The 17,127-nt window shown below is 39.0% G+C and overlaps 2 protein-coding genes across 2 annotated transcripts in view; both read left to right on the plus strand.

The window, feature by feature from the left end:
- LOC103504866 (ABC transporter G family member 20) overlaps positions 1–7,874 on the plus strand; it is a 33,830-nt gene extending 25,956 nt beyond the window's left edge. The window contains exons 12-14 of the mRNA XM_026820306.1: positions 1,443–1,619; positions 6,419–6,505; positions 7,220–7,874. Of these exons, the coding sequence (XP_026676107.1) occupies positions 1,443–1,619; positions 6,419–6,505; positions 7,220–7,449 (494 nt within the window). The 3' untranslated portion in view covers positions 7,450–7,874. The remainder of the gene's footprint in view (positions 1–1,442; positions 1,620–6,418; positions 6,506–7,219) is intronic.
- LOC103504867 (ABC transporter G family member 20-like) overlaps positions 1,927–17,127 on the plus strand; it is a 26,360-nt gene continuing 11,159 nt past the window's right edge. The window contains exons 1-4 of the mRNA XM_026820308.1: positions 1,927–2,047; positions 14,769–14,947; positions 15,527–15,659; positions 16,233–16,390. Coding sequence (XP_026676109.1) covers positions 14,823–14,947; positions 15,527–15,659; positions 16,233–16,390 — 416 coding nt within the window. The 5' untranslated portion in view covers positions 1,927–2,047; positions 14,769–14,822. The remainder of the gene's footprint in view (positions 2,048–14,768; positions 14,948–15,526; positions 15,660–16,232; positions 16,391–17,127) is intronic.

A 17,127-nucleotide genomic window follows, 5' to 3' on the forward strand; every position in this document is an offset into this window, starting at 1 on the left:
TCACTTGAAAAAAGCTGACACCCTGAATGGAATCAGCAATATTTCTATTTATAACGATTCCTTGAACTTTTGAGAAACATCAGTTGACAACACATACGACATACGATGTAGAATAATCAGTACGTATAATATGGAACTTAAAGTGAAAGAGATGCAGATGATATAGACACAAAGATTCGTAGTTAATAAAACCAATAAAGGAAAGAAATTAAGAAAATCGATATTGAAGTTACAAAAAAAAAAAAGACTGCACTTTTGAAAAGAAGTCAAGGAGTAATGTCAAGGATAAGAAGAACTCATAATGTCACAAAAAAATAATTAGGTAGGCAAAACCTAAAACGAAAAATAAACATAAATAGGTATTTAAATAAAATAAAGTTCAATACTTCTTCAGTATTGGGTGAAGCTACTCTGAAAGTTGAAGGTATTGCACTTGCACTGATGGCTGGCACCAGAATTAGTGTCAATGCCATTGCCAAATCATATAATATGTACATGGTAATACAGATCAGACCAAAATAAGTTTAGATTTGAACCGGATCCCAAATTGACTTTTTTTTCTCGTCTTAGGTAGGTTTGTTGGTTTCCTGAACGATGTTAATCACTTGTTGAAGGTCTTTTTACTTTTTTTTCTTCTTATTCTTCTTCTTCTTCTTCTTCTCAATTGCATCCTCAATTTTTCAGATTTTGTTACTTGTTCACAAGATCTCAAGTCCTTTTTTAATCACCACTTCACGTGGATCTGTTATTCCGAAGATATCTAGTGTCTATGCAGAGTATCAGCTATTCGAACCTTGCATTGTTCAAGGCAAGTCCATCTGATTGTGAAGCCACGTCTTGAATAACTCGGTCGGTTTGGTCTATGCAGAGTATCAGCTATTCGAACCTTGCATTGTTCAAGGCAAGTCCATCTGATTGTGAAGCCACGTCTTGAATAACTCGGTCGGAATTATTTTTTGGTTTACGTTACGATATTCATGTGGCTTGGCATTTTTGGTTCCTACCAGTCTCTGATTAGGCACCTTGATGTCTTCAATATTGGTACCCATACCTCTCTCAGAAAACCTCTCCAATGGCATTAACTATTCTCTTGACCTATATTAGTCTGTTTTTATTAATTTTATAGATATTATCAATGATATCTAATAGATTATGATATGGGTAATTTTATTATTAGTTTGGGTGTTTTGGTTAGAAACTTAGAATACATTCTAAATAGTTTTGGTCTTAACTTCCCACGGGTTCGTTGGATTATTTGGTATCAAAAGTGCAAGTTGTTTCATCAATGAGTTCTAATATTTCTAATTTTATTCTATTATTTATTAATCTATCTTTGTGTACTATGTCGGAGTCTTCCATGTATTTTATGTCTACATTATCTACGTTCTCTATCTCAATGTGTTCTACTGCTCTTTGCCAATATCTTTGTCTTCTGTTTCCAGGAATGAAGTTCATCGAGATCGCCACGGCTCACCTGTTCGTCCAGTTTGTATTCCTGGGCATGCAGACCATTATGCTCATGGTTGTCATGTACATTATTTTCGACAATCCCTACCTAGGAGACACTCTTACTACGTTCAGCCTTATCTTCCTCATTGGAGTGGATGGAATGTTTTTTGGTGAGAATACGGTTTTTGCTAAACTGATGGGCTAGTTATGAAAAGGCGTCAATTTCCAAAAAAAATGGAGAGGTGGGGTGGGAATTTTCCCGGAAAAATAGGGCAGATATTGAAAAAGAACAAGGGAAAGATAAACTCTAAGATTGCTTGCATATGTTGTAAATTATCACATTATCAGGAATTAACTATAGGATCATTTTCCTCATTTTGCATACGTAAATGGTGCCCTTTAGCATATCAAAGACACTATCACTAACTTTATGTAAGCATTTCTTGCAATTCTGTCATCAGACGACAAACCATTCCATGTAGACGGACGCGTTATGTCAGTGGATTATTTCGGGACAAGTTCGCGGATTTCGATACAATTCCTGTGGCTCGCTGAAGGAAAGGAATTCACCCCAGCGTTTTAGGATACCTATTTCCAGGTAGGCCTTTGGACTTTTTGTTATTCCGTAATGTGTGTGTGTTTTTTTTTTTTTTTTTTTTTTTTTTTTTTTTTTAAAAAAATCATTCCATGTTCACTACTGGAGGTGGAGTAAATGGAACCAATTTTTCAAATCGCGCGTTTTTAGATGTTTCTTTCTATGATATTCAACAAGTATGATATGCTTACTTATGAGAATACAGAGTTACGGACCTATGTTTTATTCTTAGGCCTCGTTATAATCCTGCATCCTGTCTCAAGTTCAAGCATCACGGAGTAAGTTCCTATGTTCTTTGTGTTCTGGTATGTGTTTTATTGCCAATTTGGCACTCAAATGTGACTTGTTTTCGATCTCCACTGTCATTCAAACAAACAACCTTCCTGAGTGGGGTCTTGGGATTTTCAATCGATCTAGTGAACAATAAGTATGCGATATGTTAATTAGATAAAACATCGTGTGAACAACATCTGCTGATGGAACATTCTTCTTTCTTGTTTTTATGTTCTGCTATAGTGCTATACGAAACCCATTATTTGAGACGAGGGTGTTTGCCTGATCTAAATTTCCTTTCGTTTCAATCCATGGATGGCTGTTTGAACACTGCAGGTCACACCATCAGTTATTGCCTCAGATAGTTCCCTGGAACTTCTGAGTGTGTAGATGTGTATTACTATACGAAACCCATTATTTGAGACGAGGGTTTTTGCCTGATCTAAATTTCCTTTCGTTTCAATCCATGATGGATGGCTGTTTGAACACTGCAGGTCACACCATCAGTTATTGCCTCAGATAGTTCCCTGGAACTTCTGAGTGTGTAGATGTGTATTGAAAAAAAAAAAATCCTTGGCCATGGTATATAATCTGAGACCGTGTGACTCGTAAACGTCACAAAGGTTTGTCCGAACCGTCCCGCCTATATTTGAGCGACATTGAATTCCGCATCATATCTAGGTCCGAAGTCGGGTATCAAATTACAACCGTGTGACTCGTAAACGTCACAAAGGTTTTTCCGAACCGTCCCGCCTATATTTGAGCGACATTGAATACCGCATCATATCTAGGTCCGAAGTCGGGTATCAAATTACATTTGTGTTCAATGATCAAACAGCTGTGAGCTGTGTTGTAGGCATGCTTATCAGGACCATATCTGATAGGCACTATTGGCGAGCAAAAAACAGGATTCATGTAATTAGTCCAGCTATCCAGCTAACCAAATTACAATTGTGTTCAATGATCAAACAGCTGTGAGCTGTGTTATAGGCATGCTTATCAGGACCATATCTGATAGGCACTATTGGCGAGCAAAAAACAGGATTCATGTAATTAGTCCAGCTATCCAGCTAACAGCTAATGATTCTTACATAAATATGACGCTCTTGCTACTACCATTCATTTTTCAATGTACCTACTTTCCTACCTATGCTATGTAGGTTACCAAAATACTATTTTAAAGTTTAAACCTAATTACCTATTTAGTAACCAGTAAGACCTTATCTCGGTCCTAACCCAATACAGTTCAAGAATACATCTAACCTCTGAGGTAATTCAACCTAGAGGGCAATCATTACCTACAGTCTCTAGGTACCACTTATCTACTCTAGACGAAAAGACAAAATAATTATGCACGAATCTACGGTATTGCCTAATATTTACGGTTATGGAGATATAGGTCCATAGTGATCATAATGAATACTTATAGTGATCATAAATCATAATGTAATGTGAGGGCCGAAATGGCAATAAAATTTGAATATCCAATTTTATACCTGAGTACACCTACCTAAATTATAAGATTAGAAGTTGCTATGATAGAAGTTTTTTTTTTTTTTTTTTTTTTTTTTTTTTTTTTTTTTTAATATAAACCTTCACCACTTTTTTTTTTATATTTTTTTTGGGAGATGACAGGAACACTTATAAGTACATTCGAGTAAAACCATCTATCTGTTCTCTGGGGTATCCTTGTTCTGAGACTGGCCCCAAAGCATCAGTATTTTTTGCTATCCAATTTCAGGTAAGGTACAAGTATTTACTAAGTGAAGTCTATAGCTACCAACTACCTACTTAAAGGTGTGTTCACAGGTTCACACGTATTCGACTGGCCGTTGCGTCGATCGACGAGGTGAATCTATGTTATCGAAGCAGTGTGGACGGTTCAGTCGACATCGATCGACTTTGTGTGGACGCACCTTAATACTGATTGATTCAGAGCAAAATACTTTCCTGGTAGCAATACTTATGAATAGGTACGTTGCGTAGTGTTGGGTGTTGGTAGATAGGTAACTTGTAAATAATATGTAAATTTTGTAAATGCATTATTTTTTTTGTGTCGTGCATAAACATAATCACCCACCTAGTTAGTAGGCATCACTATACAAGTGACCATCACAGCATAATTAAAAGAAGTTACCGCTCACCGCTCAGTTAATTAGGTAAATAATATTTTGTGCTTCTTCTGTTTTTCCCCACTAGATATTCACTCCTTGGTCCAAGTGGTTGTGGTAAGACCACCCTGTTGCACTGTTTGCTGGGTCGCGGCTCACTCAATGCAGGCCGTGTTGTTCTCAAGTACAGGAAGATCTCCGAGATAGGCCACATGCCACAGGTAAGTTGAGATTTGAACCTAGGTAAATAGGTAGATTTTTTTTGTAGGGTAATACCTAATTCTAATTATGCAATGCGAGACCCAATGAGCCCCTCCTCACATTATTATTATTGTTGTTTTTCCTTCTTTTTAAACAAAACTACTAGGCACCTAATCTCGTAATATTTATAGGTACAGTCGAACCTGGATAAAGAGCAATCCAAGGGACCGGCAATATTTTGCTCTTTATAGAGGTTTGCTCTTTAAATAATCTACTTTTTAGAGAGGTTCTAAATTTTCAAATTGCTCTTTATCGAGTTCCCGTTACTCGCACGAGGAAACAGATCCAAACTGATGAAATGAGCCTCATACAGCAGGCAAAGAAGGGGGTAGAAAAACAAACCGCTCCGTCAGAGAAAAGTCGAGGTTCCTACTCAAGTTCTTAGAACTGCCCAGCGACCAGCAGAGGGTAGTGGATTCATTGAGGTAAGTTGAGAAGTAATCCTGGGTCCACACATAATCGACGTCATCGACCGACGAAGTGAATCTGTGTTGTCAAGGTTTCAGTCAACACCGACCTACCTATGCTATGTAGGTTTGGCCAAGGTTAGGAATGTTAATTAAGATTCTCTTCACCATTGAAAAGCTAGATTCCAAACTAAACTACCTACATAATGGTCAGGTCTGCAGATTCATGTTGACATGACAAGATACATATACCCAATAAACGAGACTCTGTTGAAACTGCTGATAAAAAGGGACTCCTCAACACTACGTTAGCAGTCCAATTAATTGTATTTCCCTGACCTTTGTGCACATTTCAGACAATTTCTTCGTCTGATCCGTCCACTCTGTCCACATTATATTGGAACTTTGCCTCGTTATGTAAACCCTCATGTTGTCTCTTTGCACAGACGTCACATGTGTCGGTAATGTCTCGTGATGCTCTTCGTCTGACCCGTCCACTCTGTCTACATTATATTGGAACTTTGCCTCGTTATGTAAACCCTCATGTTGTCTCTTTGCACAGACGTCACATGTGTCGGTAATGTCTCGTGATGTAGAAACTAGTTTTCTTCCTCGAGGTTCTTGCCATTTCCCGATTTCAATACTGGTTTACAAAAGCGTAAAGATGGTCGTGATGATTAGCGCAGAGTTTTCCAACCTGTATGTTACGAGTGCGCGAGCGTAATCGTTACCTAATACTTCTTCATTCTCAGAACCAGATCCTAAGTTCAGGAACGGTTAAGGCTAAATTATCTGGTCTCAAGTTTATGGTAAAGTGGACTCAAGGCTTTGTCATCAATGTAATAGATCGACCATGTGCACAATATAAATATTTGTATTATATGTACCTACATACTGACCATCTCAAGCGCGTAAAGACATAAAAGTTTAAAGCAAAAATACTTCTGTATGTACTTTGAAATTCAATCAATCTAGGGATATTTTCAAAACTTTACGGAAAACCGATTAAGATTACCGAATGTTTTACTCGACCATAAAAGCTTTGACAACTGATCTATAAGAGCTTTGACATTCGGTGATTTCCTTCTCAAGTAAATGACATGATTTGACGATGTGATTTTTTATTGTGGGTATTTTCCTCTTGTTCAGGTTTCCTGATAGCATTGCTGAGCAAGAGTCAAACAGAGGCAGCGTACTTCGGAATTGTATAAAAACTTTGACAACTGATCTATAAGAGCTTTGACATTCGGTGATTTCCTTCTCAAGTAAATGACATGATTTGACGATGTGATTTTTATTGTGGGTATTTTCCTCTTGTTCAGGTTTCCTGATAGCATTGCTGAGCAAGAGTCAAACAGAGGCAGCGTACTTCGGAATTGGCAGTAATTTCCTTCTCAAATTCCTATGCGGTGAGTAGTAGAACAATACTAGCACTAATGTACATCCTTCAGTAGTTTAGTACTTACCTACTTGCTTGTTTCTATTCGTACATAGGTTTTAATAGAGAAATTCACAAACATCTAAAATTTGGCAGTGAGGTTTAGTCATTTTTAGTCAAAGGATTTTCGAGAGCTTCTTTGAATCTTCATGAAATCTTCGACGTTTTCTAACATGGATTATTCTACTCGTACATAGGTTTTAAGAGAGAAATTCACAAACAGATCTAAAATTTGTCAGTGAGGTTTAGTCATTTTTAGTCAAAGGATTTTCGAGAGCTTCTTTGAATCTTCATGAAATCTTCGACGTTTTCTAACATGGATTATTTATCAGACTGCAAAAGATGCTTAAGATTAGTCGGTCAAATGATTTGAGGTTTTCCTTTAGTGCGAATTCTTTGAACCAGTTTTGAACCGCATTGCCATATTGCCCATCTCTCATTTCTACGGGACTGAAGGAGAGTCCAATAAATTGAGCCAAGATTGCCACATGTTTCCAATCTTGTCCAGGCTAATATTACTAAGGTCAGGTACACCTGATCAGGTCCGCCTGTCAGGGCTACATAACTGATACCTGATGAGTACATACACTATCAGGTAGACCTGAGAGGCGGATCTCATGAGGTGTACCTGCCAGGTCTACCTGATAATGAGTGGCTGACCTAATATTTTGCCTCGTTTCCTCAGGACTCCTCTGGCCCACTGAAGGGATTCACATCATTCTCCGCACGCTCAGTCTCTTCCTCCCCCTCACGATGGCGACCGAAGCGCTCCGATCTCTCACGACCCGAGGTTGGACCATCAGTCATCCCGTCGTGTTCAGCGGGTTCGCCTCGACCATTGCCTGGATTGCCGTCTTCTGTGTCCTCTCCTTCATTGTGCTCCGGACGAAAAAAGACCTTTGGAGTACAAAGTAGATACGGCTGAAAGTTGAAAATAGGTTGGACTCTGGAACCAGGGCCGTATCCAGGATTTTGTCGAGGGGGAGGGCGAGAGTAAAAACACTCATGGGCCTGGGGGATGCCCCAAATTTTTGGAGTCTGGCCAATGGTAAAGGAGAAAAATGGAGCCCGCCTCCCTAAATACGGCCCTGGACTCGCAGCCTAAACCAAAGATTATTGTTTTGTTGTGATATAATTTCTGGGAGATGAGTCTCAGTATTTCAGCGACCAAAATCTTTCAGAGAATCGACCACGACCTTTGAATTCGCTCATTGAATTGTAGTCAAATGCCACATTTTTTTCCTTGTCAACACAATAAGTTGGATTGTTGGATCCATTGTTATTATGACATATCGTATTACTCAATATAAAATAGTGCTACCTTGTTTATAAACCACTGATTTGTCTATTATCCGTCATATCCTAGTACCTAGGTATGGTTTATAGGTGACTAGTCGAGTTGTCCTCTATTTTGTTGTATGGAAGTGTTCGGCTTTTCATATCGAATTCCACGTTAGACAGGAAAACACTAGCAGTGTTGTTATACGTAGAGATTTCAAGGTTTATTATGTTTTAAGAATAGATAAACACTCTCAGAAAGTGATAAAGTAAACTTGTGAACCAAAGTAGGCACTAAGTTCTCATCTGGTTTAATGACTTCGGTTGTCAGAGTGTGAGATGCAACTACTTAGTTAATATACTTTATACTTACCCTTAACCTCTGTAAATAACTTACTATAAAAGTTCGAGTTGTCCTCTATTTTGTTGTATGGAAGTGTTCGGCTTTTCATATCGAATTCCACGTTAGACAGGAAAACACTAGCAGTGTTGTTGTACGTAGAGATTTCAAGGTTTATTATGTTTAAGAATAGATAAACACTCTCAGAAAGTGATAAAGTAAACTTGTGAACCAAAGTAGGCACTAAGTTCTCATCTGGTTTAATGACTTCGGACTTCGGTTGTCAGAGTGTGAGATGCAACTACTTAGTTAATATACTTTATACTTACCCTTAACCTCTGTAAATAACTTACTATAAAAATGTACTTACCTCTTATACTTAACGATTTAACGCTAGTGATAGGCATTATTTGGTTTGTTATGTGTTCTGACGTCAGGCATTTGAGTACTTGAATACCACCTGATGAGGACACACACCATCAGGTAGACCTGACAGGTACGGCTGAAAAGGTCCGGATGTCAGGTCTACCTGATACCTGATGAACACATACACTATCAGGTGGAACTGACTATCAAATAGAGATTATAAGTGGCTGGCCTAAGGTTGTGAGTAGGAGGGTAGCTTGTCACCGAATGGAAGGTAAAATGACCGTCACCCCTAAAAAAAAGAGATTACCAACCAGATGTATGAATGATGTGTCCTATGCCCAGTAGCAACCCCGAACTTCAGACCGCATCTCAGTCCCAAATCATCAACTTAGACCCATTATACCTAGTCTAGAAAGAGCAAGGTGTTACTCGATACCCCATGGTCATTACCAGCCCCCTCCCCTAGTCTGCAACGTACAACATAATCTCATAATCAGCAGTTTTTAACCTACGAAGACACGACTAGTCATAGACAGACCTGCGGACTTTGTGCCAACTTCCCAGAGGTGATCTTGTGATAATCGTGTCTGCCACTTTCTTCATTACTTTTTTTCGCCAATTTTTTTTCGCGTGAAATGCCAAGTGATTTTTTGTGGCAAAAACCTCGATAGTCCAGGTTCTTCCGGTGGTAAACACTTGGGGATTTTTTTTAAATCACTGTTTTATTTATTTTTTGTTATTTTTTTACGAGATTTTCGCAACGTTCTGTGTGTTTGCGTATAGCTTTGTAGTTTTCTTTTCATTTCGGAGTGTGCACGAGTTTTGAACATTGAAGACGGACGCAGCAAAAACCTCGATAGTCCAGGTTCTTCCGCTAGTAAACACTTGGAGATTTTTTTTTATACGAGTATTATTGTTTTATTTTTTCTTTATTTTTTACGAGATTTTCTCGCAACGTTCTGTGTGTTTGCGTATAGCTTTGTAGTTTTCTTTTCATTTCGGAGTGTGCACTTTGAACCAGTTTTGAACCGCATTGCCATATTGCCAATCTCTCATTTCTACGGGACTGAAGGAGAGTCCAATAAATAGAGCCAAGATTGCCACATGTTTCCAATCTTGTCCAGGCTAATATTACTAAGGTCAGGTACACCTAATCAGGTCCGCCTGTCAGGGCTACATAACTGATACCTGATGAGTACATACACTATCAGGTAGACCTGAGAGGCGGATCTCATGAGGTGTACCTGCCAGGTCTACCTGATAATGAGTGGCTGACATAATATTTTGCCTCGTTTCCCCAGGACTCCTCTGGCCAACCGAAGGGATTCACATCATTCTCCGCACGCTCAGTCTCTTCCTCCCCCTCACGATGGCGACCGAAGCGCTCCGATCTCTCACGACCCCTCTATTCGTACATAGGTTTTAATAGAGAAATTCACAAACAGATCTAAAATTTGTCAGTGAGGTTTAGTCTTTTTTTAGTCAAAGGATTTTCGAGAGCTTCTTTGAATCTTCATGAAATCTTCGACGTTTTCTAACATGGATTATTTATCAGACTGGAAAGGTTGCCTAAGATGAATCGGTCAAATGATTTGAGGATTTCTTTAGTTCAAATTCTTTGAACCAGTTTTGAGCTGGATTGGCCATCTCTCATTTCTACGGGGCTGCTTCAGTCCAAGATTGCCACATATTTCCAATCTTGTCCAGGCTAATATTACTAAGGCCAGCCACTCACTATCAGGTAGACCTGACAGGTACACCTGATCAGGTCCGCCTATCAGGTCTACCTACCTGATACCTGATGAGCACACACTATCAGGTAGACATGACAGGTACACCTGATGAGTACACACTATAAGGTAGACCGGACAGGTGGATCTAATCAGGTCCGTCTGTCAGGTCTCCTTGATACCTGATAATGAGTGGCAAGCCTAATATCACCCCTCGTTTCCCCAGGACTCCTCTGGCCCACCGAAGGGATTCACATCATTCTCCGCACGCTCAGTCTCTTCCTCCCCCTCACGATGGCGACCGAAGCGCTCCGATCTCTCACGACCCATGTATAATTCAAATGTAAACAACGTCTATAGCATTGTAAACAATGAAAGAGTTTACACTCACGTCCTCTTGTTTACAATTTCTTTGAGTTCAAGACTGTGTGATTTTTGTGTAGGTAGGTACTGTTATAGGTAAAACAAGTAGTAGTACCTATATGATTATCAAATAAAATTATTAACGTTACAGATGCAACACTGCGTATTAATTAGGTAACCTTTTTTCCCTTCTTTTTACTTTCCTTATCCTATAGGAAGGAAAGTAATGTAATCGGGTCAAAATTTCGATGGTCAGATTTTAGTGCCAAAACACGTTTTTCATGATTATCAAATTATCATCGTTACAGATGCAACACTGCGTATTAATTAGGTAACATTTTTTCCTTTTTTGCCTGTCAAGATGCACGCCCAACTACATGGTCCGGCTTGAGTTTGGTGTCATTAAAGTCGCACATCAGATTATGAAACAGATGCACATGATTATCAAATTATCATCGTTACAGATGCAACACTGCGTATTAATTAGGTAACATTTTTTCCTTTTTTTCTAGACTTTCTAAAGCTAGAGGGAACTGTAATTACTAAGGTCTTCTCGTCCGGAAAGGGAAGATAGAAGGAAGACAGGATAGGAGAAAGCCAGCCGTTCCGAGAACGAACCTTATCCCTTCAGGATAAAATCCGCCCCGGGTGGGAATCAAAACCAGCCATTCCGAGAACGAACCATCCGCCCCGGGTGGGAATCGAACCCGCGGCCTAGTACTTACAAGGCAGACGCGCTACCAACCAAGCTAACTAGGCTGACAAATTACTTTTTACTTACCTTCTTTGTGTTGTCATAATGACTCGAACGTCCTAATATAGTTAAAAGGCTGTTAATAAATGACCTCCCATATGACTTACGACTTCACGAGAATGACTTACGAGACTACTTACGACTTCTCTTCAATCTTCTAATGGTCTGTCGATGACGAATACAGCACATTCAGATGACCTTTCCAGTAGGTACCTACTGTTGATCTAAACCAATTTTTCACAGAGCGAATCATTTAACGTTTGAAACCCGCGGCCTAGTACTTACAAGGCAAACGCGCTACCAACCAAGCTAACTAGGCTGACAAATTACTTTTTACTTACCTCCTTTGTGTTGTCATAATGACTCGAACGGCCTAATATAGGTTAAAGGCTGTTAATAAATGACCTCCCATATGACTTACGACTTCACGAGAATGACTTACGAGACTACTTACGACTTCTCTTCAATCTTCTAATGGTCTGTCGATGATTCGCGAATACAGCACATTCAGATGACCTTTCCAGTAGGTACCTACTGTTGATCTAAACCAATTTTTCACAGAGCGAATCATTTAACGTTTGTCAATCGAAGGCGTCGACTATGAGGGAACACAGCTTGGGAATGACTGTCCAAAAAAGCTAATAGTCTTTATTGGACAGTCAACTACGTTTCTGAATTCCGTTTAGGAATGAGCTACATATTTCACTTGAACCAAAGTCGGAAGTTTAGACCAGAGTTGTGTTTTTAGGCACTAGAACGCTCCCCACCTTGAAAAATCATTTCAACTTTTTGATTTTAGTCGTGACTGAACAGTGTTTGATCTTTTTGTTTCAGTGGAGGACAACAAAGGCGGGTATCGTTTGCCCTGTCGATATTTCATGATCCCAAGTTACTAATATTGGATGAGCCGACAGTAGGTCTAGATCCGATGCTATGCGAAAGGTAAGTTTATAGTTAGAATTTTAAAGTTTAAAGGTACCTGCCTACTTTTTTCTGACGTAAATTTCTGATGAACTCCAAAGAAAGACCTCATACAATATGTGATTTCCACATCATGCCATGAATGTGATTTCCACATTAGCAGATTTTAGGAATAGAATTTTAGGTGCTTATCTAACGAAGTTCTTCATTTGAGTTCATACTTGGCCTTATCAACAGCTGAAGCATGCTTTTAGATTTGAACCTCTTCAACTTTGTCCTCAGTTGAAGGAAGCCGAAAGAGCCAATCGCTAACAGCATGAGCTGCGCCCAAAAAGACACTTCAGTGATCCAGTGCAGGCGGAATGTGTGTGTCAATCTTTCTGATTTGAGAATTCAATTAATAATCACTAACGGTTATGTAGAAGATAATGACCTAAGCATTCCCGTCGACTGGGATCAAAATCTTCTTTAAAGTGTCACCCAATTTAAGGATGGACCCCATTTAGTTACCATCCAATTAAGCGTCCCCTATTATCATTTCTTGCAGAATGTTGCTCTTCACAAGGAGTTGACTATCTCGGAGTTGTTCCTCTACTATGGGATGATGTTCAATGATACATTGGCAGGTACTTCACGGGCCACATACACAGGGGAGCAGGCCCGTATCCAGGATTTTCTTGAGGGGATGGGGGGCGGATGCTCCATTTTCGGAGTCCACCCCATAGTAAAAGAGCAAAAATCAAGCCCAAGCCCAAGGGGCCCATCCTAAAAGCTTCGCAGGCCACAAAAATGGTCTGGCGGGCCACTAGTTGGAAATCGCTGTTCTAGTCAATGTATAATTCAAATGTAAACAACGTCTATAGCATTGTAAACAATGAAAGAGTTTACACTCACGTCCTCTTGTTTACAATTTCTTTGAGTTCAAGACTGTGTGATTTTTGTGTAGGTAGGTACTGTTATAGGTAAAACAAGTAGTAGTACCTATATGATTATCAAATAAAATTATTAACGTTACAGATGCAACACTGCGTATTAATTAGGTAACCTTTTTTCCCTTCTTTTTACTTTCCTTATCCTATAGGAAGGAAAGTAATGTAATCGGGTCAAAATTTCGATGGTCAGATTTTAGTGCCAAAACACGTTTTGAGGTCCCTAGAGCCTAAATCCAAAGTTCCAAAGTTTGAAACCTATAGATAGCTCCCAATTACAATGTACTCCTGCGATTCTGAAGATTTTATTATTAACTGATAACGTCACGAGATGGAGATGCCCCATTAATAAACAAATTACCCATTGAATTTCCCGAGGAAAACGCCAATCTAGGCTTAAATTAACATTCTTGTTTGTGGGAAATTGAACAATTTAAATAGATATATAATTAGAATATTTAATTGATATTTTACGTGCGTTTAGGACTCGGAGTTGGTGCATTCAAAATAAGAGAGAGAGAGAGAGAGAGAGAGAGAGAGAGTTTTATAAACCATGTAAAACCAAAGATTTTCATTAAAGATTATTTTTATTTTCCGTCAAACACATCCTAAAAACATACATAGAATTGATCAAGATTTCTATGCAAGTACGTACCTATATCTACCTATATCGACCATGGAATGAGAAAGGGGCGTAAATGATTTTTTCAACTTTTTCAGGAGAGCGAAAAGAAAAAAAAATCAATTTCTTTCTTCTTCGACGTTTTTATTTTTTCTATATATTGACTTCTTTCGTACTTTATCTGATTTGGACAAAGGTCTTTCACTGGTATTTTGTCCTTTTTTCTCTTTTCATGTACCTACAAAAGAAAAAAAAAAAATCTGGTGTGAACATCACACGACTTTCCTTATCCTATTGAATGGTGCTTATTAGGGTGTTCTGTTGTAACATTTACAATATCTCTAACCGTTTAGTCGATATAGCTGAAAACCGCCAAAAAGTGGTAAAAATACCGCCAAGCGCAGCAACCATCTCAAGCAAACGTTTTGTGTCGCATCCTTGTCACATTTGTGAACTACATACCAAATTTCAAGTCTTTAGCTTATACCGTTCCCGAGGTATTGTTAAATTTTTGTGAACTGCATACCAAATTTCAAGTCTTTAGCTTATACCGTTCCCAAGATATTGTTAAATTACACCGAAAACCGCCAAAAAGCGGTAAAATGCCGCCAAGCGTTGCACCAGTCTTAACCAAAAGTTTTGTGTCGCATCCTTATAGATTCACCTCGTCGGACGACCATCGATCGACTATGTGTTGACACAGCTGTAGAAGGAACTGTAACAAAGGAGAACTTATCGTCTCGAAATCGAAGAGAGGAGGGCAGGATAGGAAAAATCCAGACGTGATTTGGAAAACCATAGTCTTACGCTGGGCTCATCATATTTTATAGGTACCTACCTGATGTACTTGTAGCACCCCACCTAGATAAATAATTGAATATCAATTACCTATGTATGTAAAAATTACACCTCTTCTCGGTGTTCTCAGATTTCCGGAAAGCCCTCGTGTTCAGGGTTACGGCTTGGCGGCTTATTCGGCACAATGTCCGGCATAGCATTTTCCGACCACTTGTCGTTGGCGGTGGCGGTGAGGTCTGCCTACAAAACATACGATAACGAGCACTACGTTCTCAAAGGACTCAACCTGAGTGTGCCGGAAAACAAAATGTAAGTACGATTTTTTTTTAGCTTAACTCCATACACAAAAAAGCCCTTTCAGAGGCTTAGCTGAAGGAGCAAACAGCCCTAAAGGATGGGTTAAGCTTCTACAAATGTACGAAGTACGATTTTGCCATCGACTTTACGTTAAAATCGGAATTGATTGTACTTGAATCAGTTAAAGGTAGGTGAAGTCACAGTATATGTACAGCAACGAAGGCCGAAAAAGGCTCTGGGCAAACAGCCCTAAAGGATGGGTTAAGCTTCTACAAATGTATGAAGTAGGTACGATTTTGCCATCGAATTTAGGTTAAAATCGGAATTGATTGTACTTGAATCAGTTAAAGGTAGTTGAATTCACAGTATATGTACAGCAACGAAGGCCGAAAAAGGCTCTCATTTCTTTTTCTCCCCCTTTTTCCTTTTAGGCGCTTTCTTACCACACGTTGAAAGTGTGTCATTCGCGCGGTTACTGGAATTAAAAATGTCTTTATGAGTGGGAATATGTACTCACTTTTCACACTTTTGTGAGTCATCTTCATCTTTTCAAACGAATTATTTTGTGCTTCTTCTGTTATTCCCCACTAGATATTCACTCCTTGGTCCAAGTGGCTGTGGTAAGACCACCCTGTTGCACTGTTTGCTGGGTAGAGGCTCACTCAATGCAGGCCGTGTTGTTCTCAAGTACAGGAAGATCTCCGAGATAGGCCACATGCCACAGGTAAGTTGATATTTTCACCTGTGCAAATTTGTCCTAAGTTGAGAACATGGGGATCCGGGAAAGAGCAAAGAGCCAAAATACTTGATTGAAGACTCGGTAACATTGTGAAGGTCCATTTTAACTATTGGGTTGTATGGAAATGATCCAACTGTATACTAGTAGTATAGCACTTTTTGTCGGTAGTTAAACGGTCGTCTAATAACGGGGCACTTGCGGCTTCAAATCACAGCCGGAGAAAATATTTTATCCTCATTTGAAAATTCAACAACAACATCCAAATTGCTAAAGGTTAAGTAGTAGATAATGCCCTTGGTATTATTATCGCCTGAGGCCAAAATCCTCTTTTTACCTACCTTGTTAAAAGCTACAAATGTAGGATTTTGCTACGATTTCCTCCATACATTCATCTAGGTGTAAGTTTCCAATATTGTCGTTGTCGATGGAATGGCGAACGCAATGGAACGGCAAAATGAACACCTTTCAGGAATGAACTCTAAGAGTTGTAAATTACCAAGAGTTCAACTCTTGGTAATTTCCATCCATTGAAGAGTCCCCTATTATCATTTCTTGCAGAATGTTGCTCTTCACAAGGAGTTGACTATCTCGGAGTTGTTCCTCTACTATGGGATGATGTTCAACATGGATGAAGAGACAGTCAGAGAAAAGTCGAGGTTCCTACTCAAGTTCTTAGAACTGCCCAGTGACCAGAATAGAGTTGTGGATTCATTGAGGTAAGTTGAGAAGTAAAGCTTTGTCCACTCATAGTCGACACCGCCGATCAACGAGGTGAATCTATGTTGTCAAGGCAGTGTACGGTATCAGTCGACGTCGATCGATTCAATTCCTTTTCATGACTTTGACTTCTTAGATTATAGAATTTTTGTTCCTTTTATACCTACGGGAGCCATGACGCCCATGACTTTGACTTTATCAAGGCACTTTAATCTCTTCAAGAGGAACAGGATATCAATTACAAGAACTTTTTGATTACCAGGATGAAAAGGTATAAAATATTAGGATGTATTTTCATAAGCACAATGCGATTGAGATGTTCCTTTTCATGACTTTGACTTCTTAGATTATAGATTTTTTGTTCCTTTTATACAGGAGCCATGACGCCCATGACTTTGACTTTATCAAGGCACTTTAATCTCTTCAAGAGGAACAAGATATCAATTACAAGAACTTTTTGATTACCAGGATGAAAAGGTATAAAATATTAGGATGTATTTTCATAAGCACAATGCGATTGAGATACGAGTATAATTATTGAGAAAAGAAGGTATATGTTAAAAATGATCATAGGAAATAGGTTGTAAATAAGGAAGAAAAAATATTACCTGATCTAGTTACAATTTTAAAAGCATACCAAAATTCCCAGCGGTTATCAAATTCTCAAATTCTTCATCTATGTATAACTGGGCAGGGTACCTATAACTAAGATCCCAATTAGGTACAATGTTTTTTT

This window comes from Diaphorina citri, unplaced genomic scaffold (assembly GCF_000475195.1).
Source record: "Diaphorina citri unplaced genomic scaffold, Diaci psyllid genome assembly version 1.1 scaffold136, whole genome shotgun sequence".
NCBI classification, from domain to species: domain Eukaryota; kingdom Metazoa; phylum Arthropoda; class Insecta; order Hemiptera; family Psyllidae; genus Diaphorina; species Diaphorina citri.